Source organism: Macrobrachium rosenbergii, chromosome 18, assembly GCF_040412425.1.
Source record: "Macrobrachium rosenbergii isolate ZJJX-2024 chromosome 18, ASM4041242v1, whole genome shotgun sequence".
Taxonomy (NCBI): Eukaryota; Metazoa; Arthropoda; class Malacostraca; order Decapoda; family Palaemonidae; genus Macrobrachium; species Macrobrachium rosenbergii.
Genome location: NC_089758.1, coordinates 482262 through 504168, shown reverse-complemented (window position 1 = coordinate 504168; position 21907 = coordinate 482262). Strand labels below are relative to the sequence as shown.

The following is a 21907-nucleotide window of genomic DNA, read 5'->3' as shown; positions in this document are numbered from 1 at the left end:
GTGCCAGGAGATTAGAATTCAACAGTGCACTTATCAAATCGATTAGGCTCCGACACAGTGAAGGTGTAAGCATTTCCAGGGAGATGCTTCTGGACATAACACGCAAGAATTTTCATAAGGAACTAAGCCTAAAAAATTACAGTAATTATTCATAAGCTTTTTTCTACTTTTGATAACACAGCAACATACAGTATATGTAGAATGAGCAGGCATTAATTTGTTTACAAGGGGTTTTGAGGGGCGATTCTGCCATCAGGGATTTTCTGTGGTCCAGCAGTGGCCTAAGATGCCAGTTTTAAGAGGTCAGACTGTACTTAGGTAAAGGATTTTCATATTTCTTTAATCTCCCACTTTTTACCCACTTGGTGTGGAGGCTGTTTTCAACCCCCCCTCCCCTAAGCACTTTCCCTCTTGCTATCCTTCAGTTGATAATTTGGGGATTGTATATTTTACTTATTGCAGAGAATATAGGCTTTTCGTTAAGGGTTTCAGTTAATCCCTATTTGAGTGTATTTTCCTGACTGTACTGCTTGTAATCTCCAGCTTGCTAGCTGTAGTAGTAGGGAAATACTTAAAAAGTCCTAGAAAGGGCCTGGAAATATCTTTTACAGACAAAGTGAAATTGATATTAATATAGAATCTTATCAGAACAAAGGACACAATATACAGTATATATATATATACATACATACATTATATATATATATATATATATATATATATATATATATATATATATATATATATATATATATATATATACAGTAAAACCCTGTATTCACAGGGGATGCATACCGCACCCCCCTGCAAATAGCTAAAATCTGCAAATACTTAAAACCCCTCTAAAAACACTTAGAACTGCCTATTTTGATAGTTTAAACACAAAAAAAAAACTCTTAAAAATGCTTATACCTGGGTTTTTTATTAGTTTTATCACAAAAAATGCACTTAGTCATGAAAATATGAAAATAAAGTAATCAGTGGATATTTCTCAGTGAAAAATACTGCAAATGGGCGAATTTTCCATGAATAATATGTATATACGTTCCACAGAGAGATCCACGAATGGGTGACTACACGAATAGTGAGACCGCGAATACGGGGGTTTACCATACACATACAGTATATATATATATATATATATAATATACTGCTACAAATCATATTTGCATTTACTGATATGATCTGCAATAATCTTACAAGTATATGTTCAGGAATCCTTGTGTATTTACACTACCATCCTTCCTTTTCCTTCTCGAGACTCCTTGCTGCTTCTCGTTTTCTGTTTCCTTACTCGGTTTGTGACTGGTCTTCTTCGCTTTCAGACTGCGGGACGTTTTACTTCTTTAGACTACAGGACCTTTTACTTCTCTTAAGCTGTTCTGTGGTAATACCTTTATTTTGTTTTACATACACAAGGAGTGTTTGTCTAGTATTTGCAATTGTGCTGTATTCATAAGTTAACAATTCGGTTTTATTTATATAAGAGTTTTGTTGTATCTGATTAGGGGGAACAGGTATTGTGTGTAATTATATATCTCAAGTATCTCCTAGTATTTCATTTATGTTCCTTATTGTAATTGTTCTGGTTTAACATTTCCAAGTGTCTGTATGTGTTTTGTGTAAAGACCCCTCGCCTACCCCTAGACTATAACTCAAAAGAGATCATTGCATTTTGGGGGCCTGTCCAGGATAACGAGTTGCTATTTTTCATTGTTTATTTGTACACGAAAAGTGTTTATCGTGTTAACTTCACACACAAGTCTGTATGTAGAATAAAACTGCCTTTTCGGTATTCAAATATCAGGATAAGCTTTTTCATAATGTTGATAATTCTTAGTTAACTAAATTTATTTACCATTTTTAACCACTACATTAGTATTCGGTCGAAGTGCAAGAGGGGGTTGCTTCCCTAGAGTGCTAGTCTGATTGCCAATCTCTCCAGCAGATTAAATTCTCCATCATTTATGCCATGTTGACATCTTAGCAATAATTTGGTCTCTGATAGCATTGACGAGTTTAGAATTACAAGGGCACTTCATGTACAGAATTTCTTGCTCCGTGTTTGACTGTTATTATGGAAACTATCAAGCTAACTTCGTTGTAGCAGCCTAAACCAAGTCTCTCTTGGTAAAGAAATTGTCCTGTCTTGACTAACGGTCTGATCCCATACAAACAATTAGTCTTCACAGGACCACGCTTTCGAAGCATCTGAAGTTAGTTCTTCCACGTGATTTTGCCTTTTAATTCTTCACTCATGCTCATGCTTGCTTATGCTTATCTTGAACAAACGTACACATCCTTAAGTGTAAGTTTTGTCAAAAGAATATTTCTTCAGTTTTGAGGCTGCCTATTAGTCTTTGTGATTTTCAGTGTCATTGCGAATTTTTGAATGATTCGACTTCGACAACAAATTCTGGCAAGTTCAATTTTCTTGGCTATTTATTTGTGATTTTCAGTGTCATTGTGAATGTTTGAATGATTCAACTTCCACAACGAATTCTGGCATGTTCAATTTTCTTGGCTATTTATCAAGAATACAGTACTTGTGGTATATACTGGCAGTAGTTCATACTTTTGTATCTTGATAAATTACTCCTGAAGTTCTAATATTTTGTACCCACAGAGTAATAATCTCCAAAATGTCTTTTGATGTACAGTATCTAAATTTGTAACAGACTCTGCTGGTAAAGTTTCCCTACTTTCTCAAGAGAAGGAGGTGGACTTGCTATCTCTTGCTAATCAGCTTAATATCAAAGTGAGCCACACCGCACTCAAATTAAAATTCTAGACTCCATTCTGGATTACTATGTAGATGAGGATAATTTTACTGAAGAACAGGTAGCTAACTGGAGGTCAAAGCAAAGTGAAGTAGATTAAGAACTAGAGCTAGCTAGAATACAGTTAAGACTAAGTGAAGTTAGGAAAGAACAAGAAGATTATCTTTCTCACAAGAGGTTAGAGGAAATCAGAAGCTTTTGGACTTAGAACCAGAATATAAGGTTAAAATAGCTAGAGATAAGCATCGTCAGGAGTTGGGTATTTCTAGTTCTCAGCACATTCATTTTGACTTGTCCAGAGCAAGAAAGCTTGTACCCTTTTTTGATGAAAAAGATGAAAGTTTTTCATTTGCTTTTGAGGATGTTGCTTCTAATCTAGAATGGCCTGTGGATCAGTGGTTATGGTTAATTAAACCTCAATTACGAGGTAAGGCAATTCAAGTTGTATCTGAATCAATTGGTGAAAGTTGCGAGGTCATAAAACAGAACATTCTAGATGCTTTTGCCATCACCAACGAGGGTTACAGACAATTGTTTTGGAATGCCCCTAAGACTGCTTCTCAAACATTCACAGAATCTGCTAGTCAGAAGCTTAGATTGTTCCAGAAATGGAGTGCAACTGAAAAAGTCACAACACTTCAATGAATTACTTAATCTAGTAGTCTTGAAGGAATTCCATCGGAGATTATACCACCACCTATTTTGATGTATATAACAGAGAGAGCTCAAAGATCTAATGAAAGCTGGAAATCTTGATGATAATCATAGCTTAATTCATAAGAATAGGCCTATAATTCCTGATAAGTCTAAAGATACTGATGGTGCAACTGGTATTAAGTCTTGTGCATCCAGGCCTCTATGTTTAAATACCGAGCTAAGCATAACTCAATACCACTTCATGGTGGAGGATGACAAATTCCTAGAGTTCCTCAGATAAAGGAGGAAATCAGCAATCTGCATTACAGAGTTCTCAGAAGAGACATTGTGGTTGTGGCACCACCAACGGAAGACTGCCCACTTGGCCTGGTAGATGAGGCTAGAAGATTTTTGCTTGTATTGTGCAATATCCTCTGCAGCTCCTCTTGAAAACCATTTCGCTCTCACAAGCTTGCAGACAGTCTGACGTCTGTCAGGGCAAGTGGGGTTGTCTGAGTTTTTGGAACATTATATTCAGATAGTGGAGTGCAACCAGACCCAAAAAAGGTAGATGATCTAAAGGAAATGGCAGTACCAAGTAACAAAAATGAGTTGCAAGAATTTCTAGGCTTTGTTACTTATTTATCCCCAGTCATACCATATTTGTCTTCTAAGTCCTCATGTCTTAGAGAACTGATAAAGAATGACTAACCATTTGTAGGGGAGCCACATCATGAACAGTGTTTTAACTCTCTTCAGTATGCAATCACTGCAGACTTAACTTTACAATACTTTGATACCAATATTACTCCTGTATTACAAACAGATGCTAGCTTAAGGGGATTAGGTACAGTATTGTTACAAAATGGCGAACCTGCTGAATTTGCATCAGTCTTTACCTGATGTTGAAAAAAGATATGCTTGTATAGAAAGAGAACTGCTTGCAATTGTGTTTGCTGTCAACTGTTTTCACATATACTTGTTTGGTAGGTATTTCAAAGTTGTAACTGACCACAAACCTTTAGTAATGGTCACACAAAAACCTATTGTAAATGCCCCTCCCTAATTACAAAGAATGTTACTGAGGTTGCAAGGGTATAATTTTGACACTGAATACAAGCCAGGTAAAGAAATAGTGTTGGCAGATATCCTGTCACGACTACCGGATGAGAAAAATAATGAAACTATTGACCTTGATGTAAGAGTTGACCTTGTAAGATTTCAATCTGAACGTCTGGAGAGTATTAGGTCATCAACTAGGCAAGATCCAGCTTTGAATCAGTTGACAGATTTAATCCTTTCAGGATGGCCTGACAGCATCAAGGATGTTCCTACCTTTATTAGAAGTTTTTTCTTACAGAGATGAATTGTCTTTAGAAAATGGAATAATACTAAAGGGTAATAGAGTTGTTATCCCTAAAAATTTGCATGAATATATCCTAAATCAATTGCATCATAGTTACCAGGGTGTGGAAAAAACTAAGTTATTGGCTAAGGATTCTGTATATTGGGATGGTATCGATAAAGACATTGAAAATGTGATTAAGGGTTGTTGGCTATGTCAGAACCACTTACCTTCCCAAGCTTGTGAACCACTTATTCCACTTGAAAATCCTAGCCAGCCTTGGGAAACTGCTGGAACAGATTTGTTTTGTTTTGATAATTGTGAATGTCTTATCACTGTATATTACTTTAGCAAATTCCCAGTCATTTGAAAAATGCCTGCATCTTGTACCAGTGGTGTTTTCATTGCAACTACAAAGCAAATTTTCTCTGAATCTGGTATTCCCTGTAAGGTTATCAGTGATAATGGCCCTCAATTTTCTTCGTGTCAGTATAAAACCTTTCAAAAGAGTGGTGTTTTGACCATATTACATCCTCTCCACATTACCCTCAGTCTAATGGTTTTGTAGAAAATGTGAAAACTGTAAAAATGTTATTCCAGAAAGCCAAACAAGATAAAAAGGATGCAGACTTAGCTTTACTATTTTTGCGCACCACTCCATTGAATATTGTGTTACCTTGTCCAGGAGAAATTCTTATAAGCAGTAAGCTCAAGAATAACATGCTAAAGAAAAACCATAATCACAGATATCCAGGTGTTGATAATGAAAATATAAGAAATGAGTTTTAAAATAAACAGAATACTCAGAAAATGTATCAAGACAGACAATCCCATATGTTACCACCACTTTGCCTGGACAAAATGTTTGTATCCAAAATGCACATTCAGGTAAATGGGAAGTTGCAAAAGTGATTAATACATGGTTCTCTTTGTTGAGGACACCTGAAGGTTAAACATTACGGAGAAATCGAGTTCATTTGAGAAGTAGTGTAGAACTTCAGCCTAACCATGTTTTATTTTCAGTCCCTGATCATGAGAATGATTAAAGCTTTATGAACCCTAACTGGCTCTACAAATCTGCCTCAAAGCCAAAAGTTATGTGACTCAGATACATCCCCAGATTATATTACATGCTCAGGTCAAGTTGTACAGAAACCTGTTGTTTTTTGACTTGTAATCTGATTCTTGATTTTTGTATAATTCTTTTCTTTAAAGTAAGGGGGATGTAACATATGTATCATGCTACGATGTTGTACTTCAACTAACCATGTGTTGTATTTAAAAGTAACAAGAACATTGTAATAGATGTAAACAGAGAGCGCTGGGATCGCATATCAAAGGTATGGCCGCCAACATGTGCATATCCTTCTCTCCATAATAAATATAAGTCTGATATACTGTACTCATCAAGGCTCTCATTCAAACAACAACATATTGTTACAATGGTAGTTAACTATTGACACAACTATCGACACTTCAGAGGGTAGCCTACCATTAAAAATTTAAGGTTTGCTTTTTATATTCGTCGTATAAGACAACCCCCCTTTTCAGGGGAGATTTTATAAGGTTAAAAGGTTGCCTTATATGCTGACATATATGGTAAATATAAAGTACAGCAATGTTAAGTACAAAAAAATGGGTACAGTGAACCCCCGTATTCGCGTTCTCATGGTTCACGGACTCACGCATTCGCGGGTTTCTCTGTGGAACATATCTAGCCATTTTTTGCAGAAAATTCGCCCATTCGCGGTATTTTTCACTGAGAAATATTCACTAATTACTGTATTTTCATATAATTTTCATGAATAAATGCACTTTTTGTGATAAAACTATTAAAATACTCAGGTATAAGCATTTTTACAAGGTTTTTCTTGGTTTACGCTATCAAAATGGGCAGTTCTAGGTGTTATTAGAGGGGTTTTAAGCACTCCTGGTTGTTTCAGCAAAAACAGTTTCATATAAGTTGGGCAGCAATCCACTCAGGGTTACTTCAATGTAAGATATTTTTGGGCGCAAATATAAAAAATAAAAAAATGCACAGTGGGTCTTAGGTTTCCTTAGGTTTCCTTTACAATATACTTAGATTGTTTTTTGATGGCATTATTTCTGTTATTGCCCTGTTAAAGGTTATAGCTTTTACAAACTTTCCCAGAACCAATTTTTGCTATTGTATTCCAAGATAATGAACAAAATACCTTAATGGAATCCTCATTCATTTCATAAGTTATTTTTGGCAAAATCAGTAACGCCTATGACTGTACATTTATGTACATGTATGCAAAAGTTACTGGAATATCTTAGGCCAGCAATGTCCAAGTAGTCATGCTTGTTACCAAAAGAAAAGCATGACATTAAGCGCCACTTTTATTTATAAAACCTAAATATTTTCACGTAAATTAGCAGCGTACTGTAAGTTTACTGAAAACCTGCAACGGAGAAAGTCAAAGTATCTACAGCTTCCTTTTCTTTGCAAAGCTGCAGTTTAGCAGTTATGGACTGTCACTTTCAATAGTACCTAAAATCCTTGAATACTCTGTTATTGAGAATTACTGGAGATTTCAAAGGCCTTTCACTCCTTATCCTTAATCATCTCTTCACAAATTCTAGTAACAACTATATACCCACCTATGTATGCAGCTTCATCCATAAAATGGAGTCCATACTTCATTTCAGTATTGTCAAACGAGCAAAATCAAACTGCAAAAGACAGGAAAAAGAAATGTCTCTTCCATTTACCTGGATGGCTTCTGGCCGGTCATGGTGTTCTTGTACTCGCTCCTTTATCGGCTCAAACAAGAGTTTCAGCGAAGACAATTTATCCTTGTATACCAATGCCTCTTCGTCAAAGCCCTCATCATATATCCAGTCATCAAGCTAAAAAGTAAAATGAAAATTGCAAACCACTTGCTAAGGACATTTATGCTTACATTTCTATTATCATCATTGTTTATGGGAAAATATTTTCATGGAATTATATGCTTATGTTGGGTAAAAATATAAAAATCTTGATGGAAAATTACCAATGCCATAAGACCAGCAATGATGTTATTCACATATTACGGGTATTTTTCAGTGACACAGCTTTCCAAAGTATTCAAGAAGAAAAAAAATTGTAAAGTTTTGGTAACAGTAACGGATGAACTTGAATATACCTCCCATTCAACTCACAAACCAAGTCATATTTCACTGCTCATAAAGTCCATACATTCTTGTTATGGAATTGGCCAAAAGGCTATTCACCATTAACTGACTAGCAATATTTCATTAAAATGAATGACCAATTTAAAAAAAAAAAACTTGTGTATTGTGAGACAAAATGAGTAAAACTAAGTGTGGACTAAATTACTGACTAAAAAAGACCAATTAAACCAAACAGAAACAGCATCACTTTTAATGGTTGCATCACGGACAAGATGATTGTTAAAACTTTATAGTACCCAGTAAAAACCTTGAGTAAGTTCACTCATAAAAGTTTTGCAACACCCTCCAGAATCTTTACAAAAACAACATATCAAAGTACTATCAGCAACTTTATATTAGGTGCATGAAGCAACCAACTCCTGTAAAATGCTGTTGATGTATTTGACAAATTCCCAGCATTTTTCCTACTTCAACTGAACTACATGCTTTATTCTCACACTGTAACAATGTTGCTAAATTAAATTATGTTACTTTTATACTTCCATGGCCATCAGCATTTGTAATTATTACTGTTGCTACTAAGTGAAATTTGTAAACACAAGTTTATAAAAGTACAGGATTAGCCTTTGTAATAACATTATAATTGTGATTTACCTCAAATGTTGCTTGCATAATGTTATAGATAAAACTTTTCTTGAATAACATTATCATTTAACCTTACACATTCTAGTTCTTTAGGTCAAACACTTGATACAAAATAATTTAATATTTTCAGTAGTGTAAAGAACATTACATATATTGGGTCTAAAGTAGCTGGACAACTCATCAAAGATGTCTTTTTCTCTCTCTTTCAGTATTTTTCTGCACCAACTATATGGTTATTTCTCTCTCAACTGCAATGTTAGTTGTCAAGCCACATCAATGATCTGCTGATCTTAATGAAATGGTATACCTAATGCAACTGGGTCATGCACTTCTTTGGAAGTACTCACATTTCATTTACTTTTTCACTGTATTCATCTATATAGAGTTGTTTTGTTAAAGTTAAGCTGCTAAGAAATCAATATCTCTTATTGAAACGCTAGCCTTCTGTTAGCTAATGATCAACAGCTTTAGAGATATGGTGTTGTGTTCGCCAGTTTTCCAGCTTATCTATACTGTACAGTCAGCTGACTTTTCCCCTACTTGTAATTTCAATAAGAAATCAGTAATCATGTTTAATATTTAATTTAAACTTTACTTTTCTATTTGACCGTTCTTCCTGGCTATCTACTGTGAATTTTCCTAAAGGTTTTATACATCTTTCTCAAAGGGCTTTTTCTTATCACCCTGTTATGCAATGCTATCCATGTAATTAATATTATTCTAATGAGAACACCACACTTCCTTATCTCAGCTTAACACCTGTGGGAGTACCACCTGACAGGATTTTATCTGAGCATAAAACCTGTAGGTGTACCACTTACTGTATGGCTTGCATAGCACACTACTACTGCACTTTTCTTTTCAACTGTTCCTTACAGTGGTCTTCCACTTTATCCCAGGTCTTTACCATTACCTTGCACAGTAACTCATCGAAGCTTCACTGTCGAACTTGAGCTTCACTGCCAGGCTTGGTAGACAATCCTGATGCAATCCTATGGACAAGTGACTTATACATCACACACCCATCTTATTGTTGTATGACTGGTTAACTACCAGTAACCAAGTTTCCTTTGACATGCAGTACCAAAACAAAATGAGTCAATCTTGGAGAATGAAGCAAGTCTAAACCTTGGTTTCTGTCTGTCCCTAGCCTTACACCAATAGCCCAAGAGTGACCTGGCAGACCAGCGTGGCGATCAGTACACTCAATATATTCATGCCTTGCCACTAACAAAAAAGAAATCACAATTGGACTAAATAGAGCACTTAGGTTCTGGTTCCACTTCTCCTGAGACCTCAATGTCATCAACCCACCAGCTCGGTACACACACCCCGGCAACGCCAGTTTTAGTAGTCATGAATTAATCAGTGAGTACACAGCATGGTTTCTGCACAAACCAGTGGCAATTAATGGGCTCAGTACAAATATGCCTACTGCTATAAGGACAAACCCTCTGAGAAAAACCTCATAAGGGAAGAATTAGAAGTGATGTCTGCAGACAAACAAGCAAACACAAATGCTGACAACCTCCACCTTCCGCTTTCATAACAAAAGAACCATCTGTCTGGTTCAAGAGGGCAAACATACAATTCTGCCTCAACAACATCACAACTTCCACAAAATATGAGGACTATGTCTTCAAATCAATCCCAGATGCCCTTCTCCCAAGGATTGCACATTGGCTCAACACTCAATAATGAATTGGGTATGAGGCACTGCATCAATTCCTCATAACCAAATTCTCCCTGGCTCAACAGGCCCTTGACCTGCTGAACACACTGTGGGGGTACATGGCAGCAAGGCCAGTCTAGGACAAACTCTAGTCCTTGCTAACACTCCTTGAACTTAAAGTTGACAGGATATCCAAGGTCTACATCACAAGAGAAATATGAGTCTGCCACCTCCAAACCCACATCTGAGCTGTCCTCCCCTATGCAGAGAGAATATTGAAGGAGAAATTTATGAAACAGGTGGTGTTGTGTTGCTGGAGGCCCCAAGCCCTCACACAACATACCACCCACAGCAACTGTGAAGCCATGGATGACCAAACCCAAGACCAGGACATTGAAAATCAAGCCACTGCTGTGCAGAGGTGCCCTTGCAAGCTGCGACCAAGAGGGTATCCCAGCCAGCTGCCATCTGTGTATACCATCACAGATTCAAGAAAGTTGCCAAGAAAAGTGCCCCAGCTGTAACTGGAGACAAAATGAAGAAGCTGGCCACCCCAGGAACAAACACTGGCCACTACAACCCCAACAGATGGCCACTCCATCAGGTTCTAGAGAAATGAACGTGCATCTGGCAAAAGTTCCAAGTAGACACTGCATGACTTCAAGTCAATCCTACATCGCTTATCACAGCCTTCTGAACCCAGCCTTCCTCTAGACAGCACCACACACCACCAGCCCCAAGCAGCCATCCATCTCTTCAGTCGTCACATGGACCTCCAGACCTTCCTACAGGAGTTCCAAGATATCTTCAAGCACGAACTGAAGCAGAGTCATAAAATCCAAGCAAAGCACAGCTTATGTAAGGAGTAAAGTAAGGATAAATATTGTGAAGTGAAATGTAACACTGGTTACTTATTTTGTGACAAGTGTAAGTTTATATTAGACAAAACTAGTGATAATAGAGGAGAATTACTAAAATTAAAAAGTCAGAGTACAAGGAAACTTTGGTGATATATTTACAAAATATTATGACGACACTGAAATCATAATCAACGGCATTGCTGACTAGTGGTAGCATGATCTCACAATTGTTGGTTTGCCATTTTCCAGTATTATAATTTTTTTCAGAAAGATGTATATTTTTTACATTATAACACTGGTGACATGTTTTCCATGAAGTTACAAAATGAATGTTCTTATGTGATCTTTTGTATATAATGTGAGTTGTGTGTGGCAACTCGAGCTTGGTGATAGTTCATGTTTGTACAAGTAGCAGCATGAACAGCAACTAGGTTAGTCAAAAAAAAAAAAAAAGATAAAGAGAATGTAAAAGAGGTATCATGATTAGTACCCATTAGTAGTGAATACAGGAAAAACCAGCTAGCTAGTTCCATTTTGCAACAAGTTTCCAGTTTAAGGCTAAAGGTAGTTTATAACCATATTTATTCTTTATGGTTCTGCGGCACTGACTAAGGGTAGCAAGGATACGGAGCTGCTGTTTTACATCAAGAGAGTTTATGTATATATATATATATATATAAATTTTTATCACACCGTGATTTATATACAATCATGAAGCTACAAATGTCGTTTAATATCAAATTCACGCCACTCGAGAGTATCTCCAATGGAGAATTATCACCAAGGGGAATTTATATAAGTGATAAATGAACAGGTACCACTGGGACGCCAACCCTGACATGGACCCATTCAACGACACCAGTAGAGACATTACCACCGCTACCATCAAGAGAGGTTTGTTAAAAATCATTACCGAGTCTGCTGTACTGTTTTTTCCCCGTCGTGAGCAGGAAATTGTACTTAGCCTCGGCAATGACCCACCTCCGCCATGATAGTTCGTTGGTACGCTTGTTGATGGCGCCGTGGTAACGCTCTACTAGTGTTGCTTGAATGGGTCCATGTCAAGGGTTCGCGTCCCAGTGGTACCTGTTCATTTATCACTTATATAAATTCCCCTTCGTGATAATTCTCCATCGGAGATACTTTAGGTAGCGTGAATTTGATATTAAACGACATTTGTAGCTTCATGATTATATATATATATATATATATATATATATATATATATATATATATATATATATATATATATATATATATATATATATATATATATATACATATATACACACACACACACACATAGTAAGACCCCGTATTCGCGAGGGATGCGTACCAGATCCAACCCCCCCCTTGAATAGTTAAAATCCGCAAATAGTTAACACCCTCTCTAAAAATGCTTATAACTGCCTATCTTGAGAGTTCAGATGCCAAATGCATACTTAAAGTACAGTGTTATCATACATCAAATATACCTTAATTATTACCCTATTACTGTATTAATCTTTGAAATGATATCATTATTTCAAAGTCATCTTAAACATTTTACCCTTAAAAATATGTACGTGAGAGAGAGAGAGAGAGAGAGAGAGAGAGAGAGAGAGAGAGAGAGAGAGAGAGAGAGAGAGAGAGAGAGAGAGAGAGAGAGAGAGAGAGAGAGAGAGAGAGAGAGAGAGAGAGAGAGAGAGAGAGAGAGAGAGAGAGAGAGAGAGAGAGAGAGAGAGCACTCAGTGGGCAACATGTATTTGACCAAGCATGGGCAACACTTTCTACTCTTCCACAGTCAATATGTCAAGATATTTAACATATTTGACAGGTTACACCCTCCCCCCTTTGCTCCAAGAAGACTGGGAAAAAGATGAGGGGAAAAAATTTGTAACTAAAATTATACTAATTCACTACAGTATATTTTCTTTAATGAATTGATAATTTGCTGTGTTTACATTAATATTTGAAAATTAGTAAATTTATTTATCATACAAAACAAATGAAGAGAGAGAGAGAGAGAGAGAGAGAGAGAGAATTATTTTTATTATTTAATGTTATTATTTAATTATTAAACTTACTATTAATATTTGAAAATTAGTACTGTAAATCATTGTTTTATCATTATGTCACAAAACAAAAATATGAAAATACAGAGTATTGCTCTGCGAAAAATCCGCGAATGGATGAGTTTTCCCACAAATAATTTAGAGATAGGTTCACAGAAAATTCCGCGAATTGTGAGCCCGCGAATCTGGGGGGTCGACTGTATATATACAGTAATATATATAATACATATATATATGTATATATGTTCTATATGTTCATAATATATAGTAGTCTCTCAATTATCCGGATTGCCATTACCCGCAACTCGACATTGTCTGACACACCCGGACCAGGGATCTAGGTCCCAAAGGTATGTTATGCTGTATATATAAATTTTTAAAAATTTTTAAAAACTGCCCTCTGATGGTAGGCAATGCTGCGCAGCCTCAAGAAAATGTCGGTAACAATGCCAATGCTCAGACTGACAGGGAAAGGATTTTGGGGGTGGGGAAGACCTTGAGAAGTTTCCATGGTGGGGGGTGGTCGGATGGCTTGCCACCATGGAGGGGAGGGGTAGTAAGGCTGGGTAGAGGAAGGCTCAGAGAAGGGGGTGGAGCCTTGTTTCTATGGCTGGGAGGGGAGTGGGGAAGGTTGATGGATGATGGGGAGCCTGACTTGATAGAGCAGTTTGGTTTTGTGTTTTCATGTTTATGATACAGTAATTCACATTTTATTAAAGGATATGTACAGTACTGAGATACAGGAGAGAGAGAGAGAGAGAGAGAGAGAGAGAGAGAGAGAGAGAGAGAGAGAGAGAGAGAGAGAGAGAGAATAACCATGGTATGTTTGCATTAAAGTACAGTAACACACACTCCTGCACTTTTATATTTGTTTTATGCTACAGTATTTTTGCTTATATTTTTGCTGTATTCTCTAATGTACTTATTTTTTCAAACCAAAATATGAACGTAATCCTGTATTATTATTATTAAAATACAATAGTTTAACCTGACCACTGAGCTGATTAACGGCTCTCATAGGGCTGGCCCGCAGGATTAAAATGAAATGGTGTACCAGGTCTAGGCCACTGGCCAAGCACTGGACAAAACGAATAATGACAATGAAATTTTAATACGCAAAAAAGCATATGCCTCCACACTAAACACACCCACTATAAATATATTTACTCACGTTTCCATCTGCACAATAAAAAATAAAACTAATGATAAAATTCAGAATAAGTTAAGTTTTTCAAAATTTACATTTTTTTATTATTTATTAAATGCCCCATGGGCTTTGGTATTTTCATAAATTACTTTTTATACAGGGTATTTTATTAATTAATTTACAGCTCCTCATGAATACTGAAATTCGAAGAATTGAAATATTGTAGATTCTAATAAAATTTCACTGACAGATCTATTTCCAAAACTTGACAACCATTGTTGGTTATATTTTGGACACTGACATAACAAATGTTTGACTGTTGTCATCACTTTGCATTCTGAGCATTAGTTGGGAGCTGGGTTATGTGGGCTGTTCATTAAACGTCCATGTGTCACACGAGTACGGCCTATTCGGAGAAGTGTCAGAATTACTTGTGCATGTCTCTCTCTTTGGTATGATGAACTCATTTTCTAACACCAGGTTTGATTTGCTTCAACTTCTCATTTTCAGGTTCTTCATTCTATATATTTTGCCATTATTTATACAGTAATTCTTATTTTTATGTTACATAATCATTAACCCTTAAACGCCGAGCCTCTATTTACAAAAGTGTCTGTCGTACGCCGGCGCCATTCGGGAGTTAGCGCAGAAGAGGAAAAAAAGTTTTTGAAAAAAATCACAGCACGCTTAGTTTTTAAGATTAAGAGTTCATTTTTGGCTCCTTTTTCTGTCATTGCCTGAAGTTTAGTATGCAACCATCAGAAATGAAAAAAAAATATTATCATATACAGTGAACCCCCCGTATTCGCTGGGGATGCGTACCACACGCCCCCGTGAATAGCTAAAATCCGCGAATACTTAAAACCCCTCTAAAAACACTTAGAACTGCCCATTTTGATAGCTTAAACCAAGAAAAACCCTGTAAAAATGCTTATACCTGAGTATTTTAATAGTTTTATCACAAAAAGTGCATTTATTCATGAAAATGATATGAAAATACAGTAATTAGTATCTCTCAGTGAAAAATACCGCGAATGAGCGAATTTTCCGCGAAAAATGGCTAGATATGTTCCACAGAGAAACCCGCGAACCATGAGAACACGAATACGGGGGTTTACTGTATAAATATTGGAATATATGACAGTGCGAAAAAAACATTTCATATATAATTGTATACAAATCATGCTGTGAGCAAATCGGTTCAAGCTAAATGAGTTATTTTTTTTTCGTTGTATTGTACACTAAATTGCGATGATTTTGATATATAACAAATAGTAAAATGATCAAAGCAACACAGAGAAAATATTATCACAAAATGATGCATGAATTCGTAACTCGTGAACGTAAAAACAAGTTTTTTTCAAAAATTCACCATAAATCGAAATATTGTGCTAGAGACTTCCCGTCTCTTTAGCAGGTCTCAAAGAAAAATCGGAAAACATTGATCGGAACAACTCATAATACATCAAATTAACAGAAGTGCCTGTATAAATCAATATACTTACATTGACCCCATGCACAGACCCTTTTACCTACGGCTTCACCTCTGAAGGTGTCCCTGAAAGTCCTATATCACAAGAAACCCCCATCCAGTTTTCCTTTACAACTGATCGGTCTTTCGACAATATGCGCCGATCACTATATCCCCTTGAAAAACCCCCTTGAGGAACTTTCTTACCTAAGCTACCAAAATTCTGAAATGTGGGCCTACCATTATACTGTCTCAGAGGCAGACAAGACCACCAAGGATGACCACAACTCCTAAAACCGTTACAATATTTAACACGGCAAAACCTCTTAATGTGTCCCTGCATATTACAATTAAAACAACGAACCCATGGGCCCAAGAACTCAACCCAACCATCGACCTCTGGCTCTTTTGAATTTCAACAAAACCCTTCAAACTGCGGACTGAATCTCCGCACCCTACACAACCATAGGCTGACCTAAGGAATCTCTGATCACTATTCTTTTTAGCCATTTCGCAGTATTCCTCTTCATAAATGAATATGTTAACTCACTCTTGGCTAATCACCAATACAAAATTTCTAAAGTCATGCGGAAGGAAACCCCTTAGAAGAAAAAACACAAGGAAAAAACAATTCTCCCTGAAAAATTCCCACACCCCACGATTAAGTCAAAACCCCATGGGTAAAAAACAGGTGGGCCGAGCGCACAGCTGACCTCAAAGTTGGTCAAGATGAACATTGAGTCTTCAAGGGCAAACATATAAACACTCAGTCCACCCTCAAATAAAGAGAACGGAAGTCTACCCTCACGCAAAGAAAACGGGACTCGAGCAAACAGAAGTGAGAGAGAGAGAGAGAGAGAGAGAGAGAGAGAGAGAGAGAGAGAGAGAGAGAGAGAGAGAGGGAAAAGAATTTGTTCCTCCCCTTAGTGCAATATCTCCCCCCCAACTCCCCAACACATCCATGATCTGCTGAAGGACACAGAAATAAAGCATTGAGCTCAAAACTTCGGAGACAAGTCAGCCTCTCCAGTCGTCAAGGCAAAAATTGGTGTAAATAAGTATGTAATGTGGTTATCTCTTATCTTTTATACACAAATAAACATATACTGTTTATTTTAATCACTATTTCAGCCTGGAAAATGTATCAAGCGATATGAAACATCAGCTTCTGAATAAATGGATAGAAAACAGAATGCCTTTCCTTGGCTCCATTATGTCTACTATCTCAGTGTCTGCTCCAGCCTTTGTATGTATGTATACTGTATATATATATATATATATATATATATATATATATATATATATATATATATATATATATATACATATATATATATATATATATATATTATATATATATCATCTTCAAAAACAATGTTAGTTGATTTTTATATATATATATAGTATATTACTATTTGGATGACACAGACTGTAGGCATTGGCTATACTTATAGCACTCATCTTCAAAAACAATGTTAGTTGATTTTTATAAGGCTACAGTAGTTACTATTTGGATGACAAGACTGTAGGCTTGGCCTTGCCTATGCCCCTTGCCCTTGTTATTATATTTTTGCTTTTAATCAAGAACAAAATTTCTTCAAATGGCTAATCCTTGATAGCACTGAAAACAAAGTTATGAAGTTAGTGACCCTGTTAGAAAATACACGAGTGCTGCGGACAAAACAAAGAATGTGCACATGATTTTTTACAACTTTGAAACTTCCATACAATGTCACTACCATTTTACTTCTTATTTCCAATAGAAATAATTTTTTAATTGCAGAAAGTTTGTATGTGTTTGCATCTTGGATGATTTCCATGACAAAATAAAACATATGTCATCTTGTGTGATTAACCATATTGTGCTTGCTATCATAAATTATTTATTTGGATTGCATATCTCTGGACACTTACACGTTTAGCCTTTGGGCCTTTTTACAGCCCTAGTTTTGGTTACTGCACCATTTTCATGAAGTCCAACTTTATCAAGGTTAACTTCATTTGGAAAGCTCCCAAAAATATAAACTCTTTTAATGGTAATTGTGTATATAATTCTTGGGAATTTTCATAATTAATGTGGGCTATTGTCATCACTAAGTGTCTAGTTCTGAGATATTTAAATCCAGTACACTGAAACTTACTAATGAAGCTTGGATGAGTAAATGAAGATACAGCTCATTTACTTCACCTAATAATCATAACTTACATCTTTAACTTTAATTTCATCAACTATAATCTCCACTTCCTTGATTTAAACATTGACTGAAAATACAAAATGGAAATTTTACCAACATAGCCTTGTCTAGTCTTTGGACTTTACAATCAAAACTAACTTTTAACAATATGAAAACAGTTTTTGTATAATCTGGTTTAATAAATGTACACATAATCTGACTTTTCAACAACTGAATGCACCTTACAATAAAAATGAATACAGTACTTACTTGCGTACATAATTCTCGAACAACAGCACGCTGCTCTTCTGTTGAAGCCTTTTCAAACTCCTCTTGCCACAGCTTCTCCTGGGCATCCAGAATGTAACTCTCTAAGGTGTTACGAGCAGCAGCCTTTTCAATCCTTGCTCTTTCAGCAGCATTTATATCTGTCAGCCTGTAACAAATTGCAGCATTACAATTCTTTCTTGCTGGCTGTGACAATTAATAATTTACAATGTTAAAACCAAAAAATTTATTTTGTAATAAAGCAGTGGTTGAATGCCAATTTCTGACAAAAGTATATGAAATTAACACTGCTGTCTCCTAAAGCTCAGTCTATTAAATAAATATGTCCACTTTCTTGATAGTTTAATGCAGCTGCAGGACAAAACATAAGGTACATAAATAAGAACCAAAACAACATCAGTTACAAATGAAAGGAAAATGGAAAATTATTGGGGAAAAAACAAAAAGTTTTCAAAACTAAAGTTTCAAGTCATAAAATTATTCACAATAACAACTACTGAATTTCTCCTTTCAAAATAACCAAGCTTACCAACCTGGGAGGTTACACAGCAACCACACCAAGTTTGAAAGTATTAATAAAGGTTTTACAATACAGTTTTCTCTTTATTGTCAGAAATCATAACTGGAGTTCTGTAAAACAATTTTAAAATTTGGATGTTACAGATTATGAGTCACACTTTTCTTTCTATTTGGAGAAACAGATATGCCTAGCTTTTCTGAAATTTACAAAATATTTTGATGAAAAAGCATTATGCTTATGATGCAGAACTGCATGCATTACAGGCAAAAAATTCTTCCAAATAACACTTCTTGAAATCTCACCAGCACAAGGTATTTAAGATCAAACTCTACAAGGTCTTAAAACTATCAAGTATCAGCATTTAACTTGGTACACTAAACTCAAAATAGAAACTAAAAATTATGCTTAACTTGATGAAGAAGACCATTTTCAAGAGCTATACAGTATATTTACATATACGGTAACTAAAAAGGAAGCTCATTCACCTAGAATCTTTGAAAATTAAATACTTTACCTCCATCCTACAGACCAATAAAGCAAAGAAACACACTCTTGCTCTGTACATCATATTTTATCTGACTCAGGTGCATAATGAAACCTTAATTTCTGTATTTCCCAGCATCGAAGATGTTTCAACCTTGAAGACACATCCCACTTTTGACCAGCAAAATTTGAAAAACAAAAAACTTACATAAAAATAAGGTGGCAACATTTAAGAGTTCCTGGCTTTATTTCAGCTGGTGTGCGCATCCACTTGATTAGCGTTATCTTCAATTATCTGAATTAAATAGTGCCAAGGGTCCGTCAGATAATGGTGAAATCCAAATGATGGTGAGTGAAAAATTCTGGGGAGGTTCAAGGGAAACTCTCTAACCTTCTTCACCTAACCTTGTCATTACCACATAACTGTAAACACTAGTATGTTTATAAACAACAACCATCAAACTTTAAATTGAAAAAACTTTATGCAAAAGGCTATTATCTACCTTTTTTCCCCAAATTTGTAACAAAATATACTGCATAAAATACTTTGAAAAAAAAAAAAAAAGAAAAAAAAAAATGCAACCCATATTTCTTCTCTCCCTAGTAAATGTATAGCCTACCTGAGTTTATCACAGCCTACCATGGTTTTGTGACCAATAATGTATTTTTATACAGCAACGTCCTTATCAGTTGTTACCAAATTGTACAGGCAGTCCCCGGTTTATGACAGGTCCGGTTTACGACGCTTTTCAAATATATTCATCAGAAATTATTTCCCGGTTTACGAAACATGTTCCGGGGTTACGACGCGTCGTACGCCAACCCGACAGAAGAAATATGGCTCCAAAACAGCAGAATAATCAAAATTTGGAGGCTTTTTTTATGAAAAACTCAATAAAAATGCAGTTTACATCGTTTTCAATACACTCTAAGCATTAAAAGTAAGGTTTTCTTAGGATTTTTGACGATTTTCGACGATTTTTCTGTTTATGACGATTTTCGGTTTATGACACGGCGTAAAAAACGGAACCCCTGTCGTAAACCAGGGACTGCCTGTATTACCATACATGAGATGAAAATGAGTAGACTATGTGTGAACTATTCACCTTGGCTAGCCCAGGTGTTTCCCTCTCAGCACCCATTTGCTCAAGCCAAATAGGCTATTACAGTTGTATTTAAGATAAAAGTAATAGTAATGAAACTGTTATTTTACTTAAAGAATCCATTTATACTGTATTAATATACTGATATATTATCATCATATGCATAAAAAAACCATCATCCCACCATTCTCAGAACTAACAAAAGAATTAGGGAAATAATTTTTTAGTTGTTAAAAGAAACGAATGTACTGATGGAATTATTTTCATTTTTTCATAAATGTAAAACAGATACATAAAGGTAAACTAACATGCTTTACGTTAAAGTAAAATCCCTCAAAACGGCTGTTTCCCAATTCGTTTGTTTCCCAATGTAAAGATATCTCTATCTCTCTCTCTCTCGTACAAATCCTTTAATAAAATATGAAATACTGTATCAAAAATATAAAAATACAAAACTATACCCCCAAGAAGTTAACAGTACACAAGAGAATATTTAACTACTATTGATATTTCATCTCTAATCACTGAAAAATATTTAAAATGCCAATTTCATATGTACGTGTTGCCCCCCTTTTTTTATTTTGTTTTGCTCAATTTAATGTACCCAAATTTCACTACAAGTTTAGTTGATATTCAGTAAGATTACCACACATATCATAACAGTACAAAGAGAAATTTTATCACTGTTGATATTAGATCCCAGCTGTTTCTCTCTCTCTCTCTCTCTGTACTATACATATCCTTCAACAAAATGTGAATGACTATATCATAACAAAAACATGAAACTAAACAAGCTCCATCAAGTCAGGCCACCTATCCCAACTCACCCACCCAACACTGCATCCCAACCCCCCCCCAGCCATAGAAACTGCTCCCCAGCTCCATCCACCTTCGAAACAACAGCTCTGAGCCTTCCTCTACCCAGCCTTGCTGGCCCTCCTCTCTGATGTCGCCTAGCCTTCAGGAAATGCCCCGCCCCACCAGGAAACTTCTCGAGGCCTCCCCCACTCAACAAAAACTTGCCTGGTTAGTCCAAACGTCGGTGGTGTTATCAACATTTTCTTGAGGCTGCACAGCATAGCCATCCATCAGAGGGCGGTTTTTACAATTTTTAAAAAATTTGGAATTGATTGGAATCTTTTTCACAGTGAAATAACCTATCTCCACCAATATTTCACTGACAATTGCTTTCAGTTGAAACTTTTTTATAAACATCTCTACAAATTCTTAAACATCTTCCATCCTAAAATTAAAATACCAACAGTACCAACAGTACATTAAAATATATATATATATTATATATATATATATATATATATATATATATATATATATATATATATATATATATTATATATATATATATATATATATTATATATTATATATATATATATATATTATATATATATATATATATATATATATATATATATATATATATATATATATATATATATATATATATATATATATATATATATATATATATATAATATATATATATATATATATATATATATATATATATATATATATATATATATATATATATATATATCAATGACTTTACTGTAATATAACAGTAA

At 35.5% G+C, this 21907-nt stretch overlaps 1 protein-coding gene across 4 annotated transcripts in view; it reads right to left on the bottom strand.

Annotated features, from left to right (window-relative positions):
• Positions 1–21907, bottom strand: part of Grp170 (Grp170 co-chaperone) — a 309324-nt gene that overhangs the window by 82872 nt on the left and 204545 nt on the right. For all 4 annotated transcript variants that reach the window (XM_067120035.1, XM_067120037.1, XM_067120034.1 and 1 more), the window contains exons 13-14: positions 18196–18361; positions 7498–7635 (exon numbers count right to left, since the gene is read on the bottom strand). In XM_067120035.1, coding sequence (XP_066976136.1) covers positions 7498–7635; positions 18196–18361 — 304 coding nt within the window. The remainder of the gene's footprint in view (positions 1–7497; positions 7636–18195; positions 18362–21907) is intronic.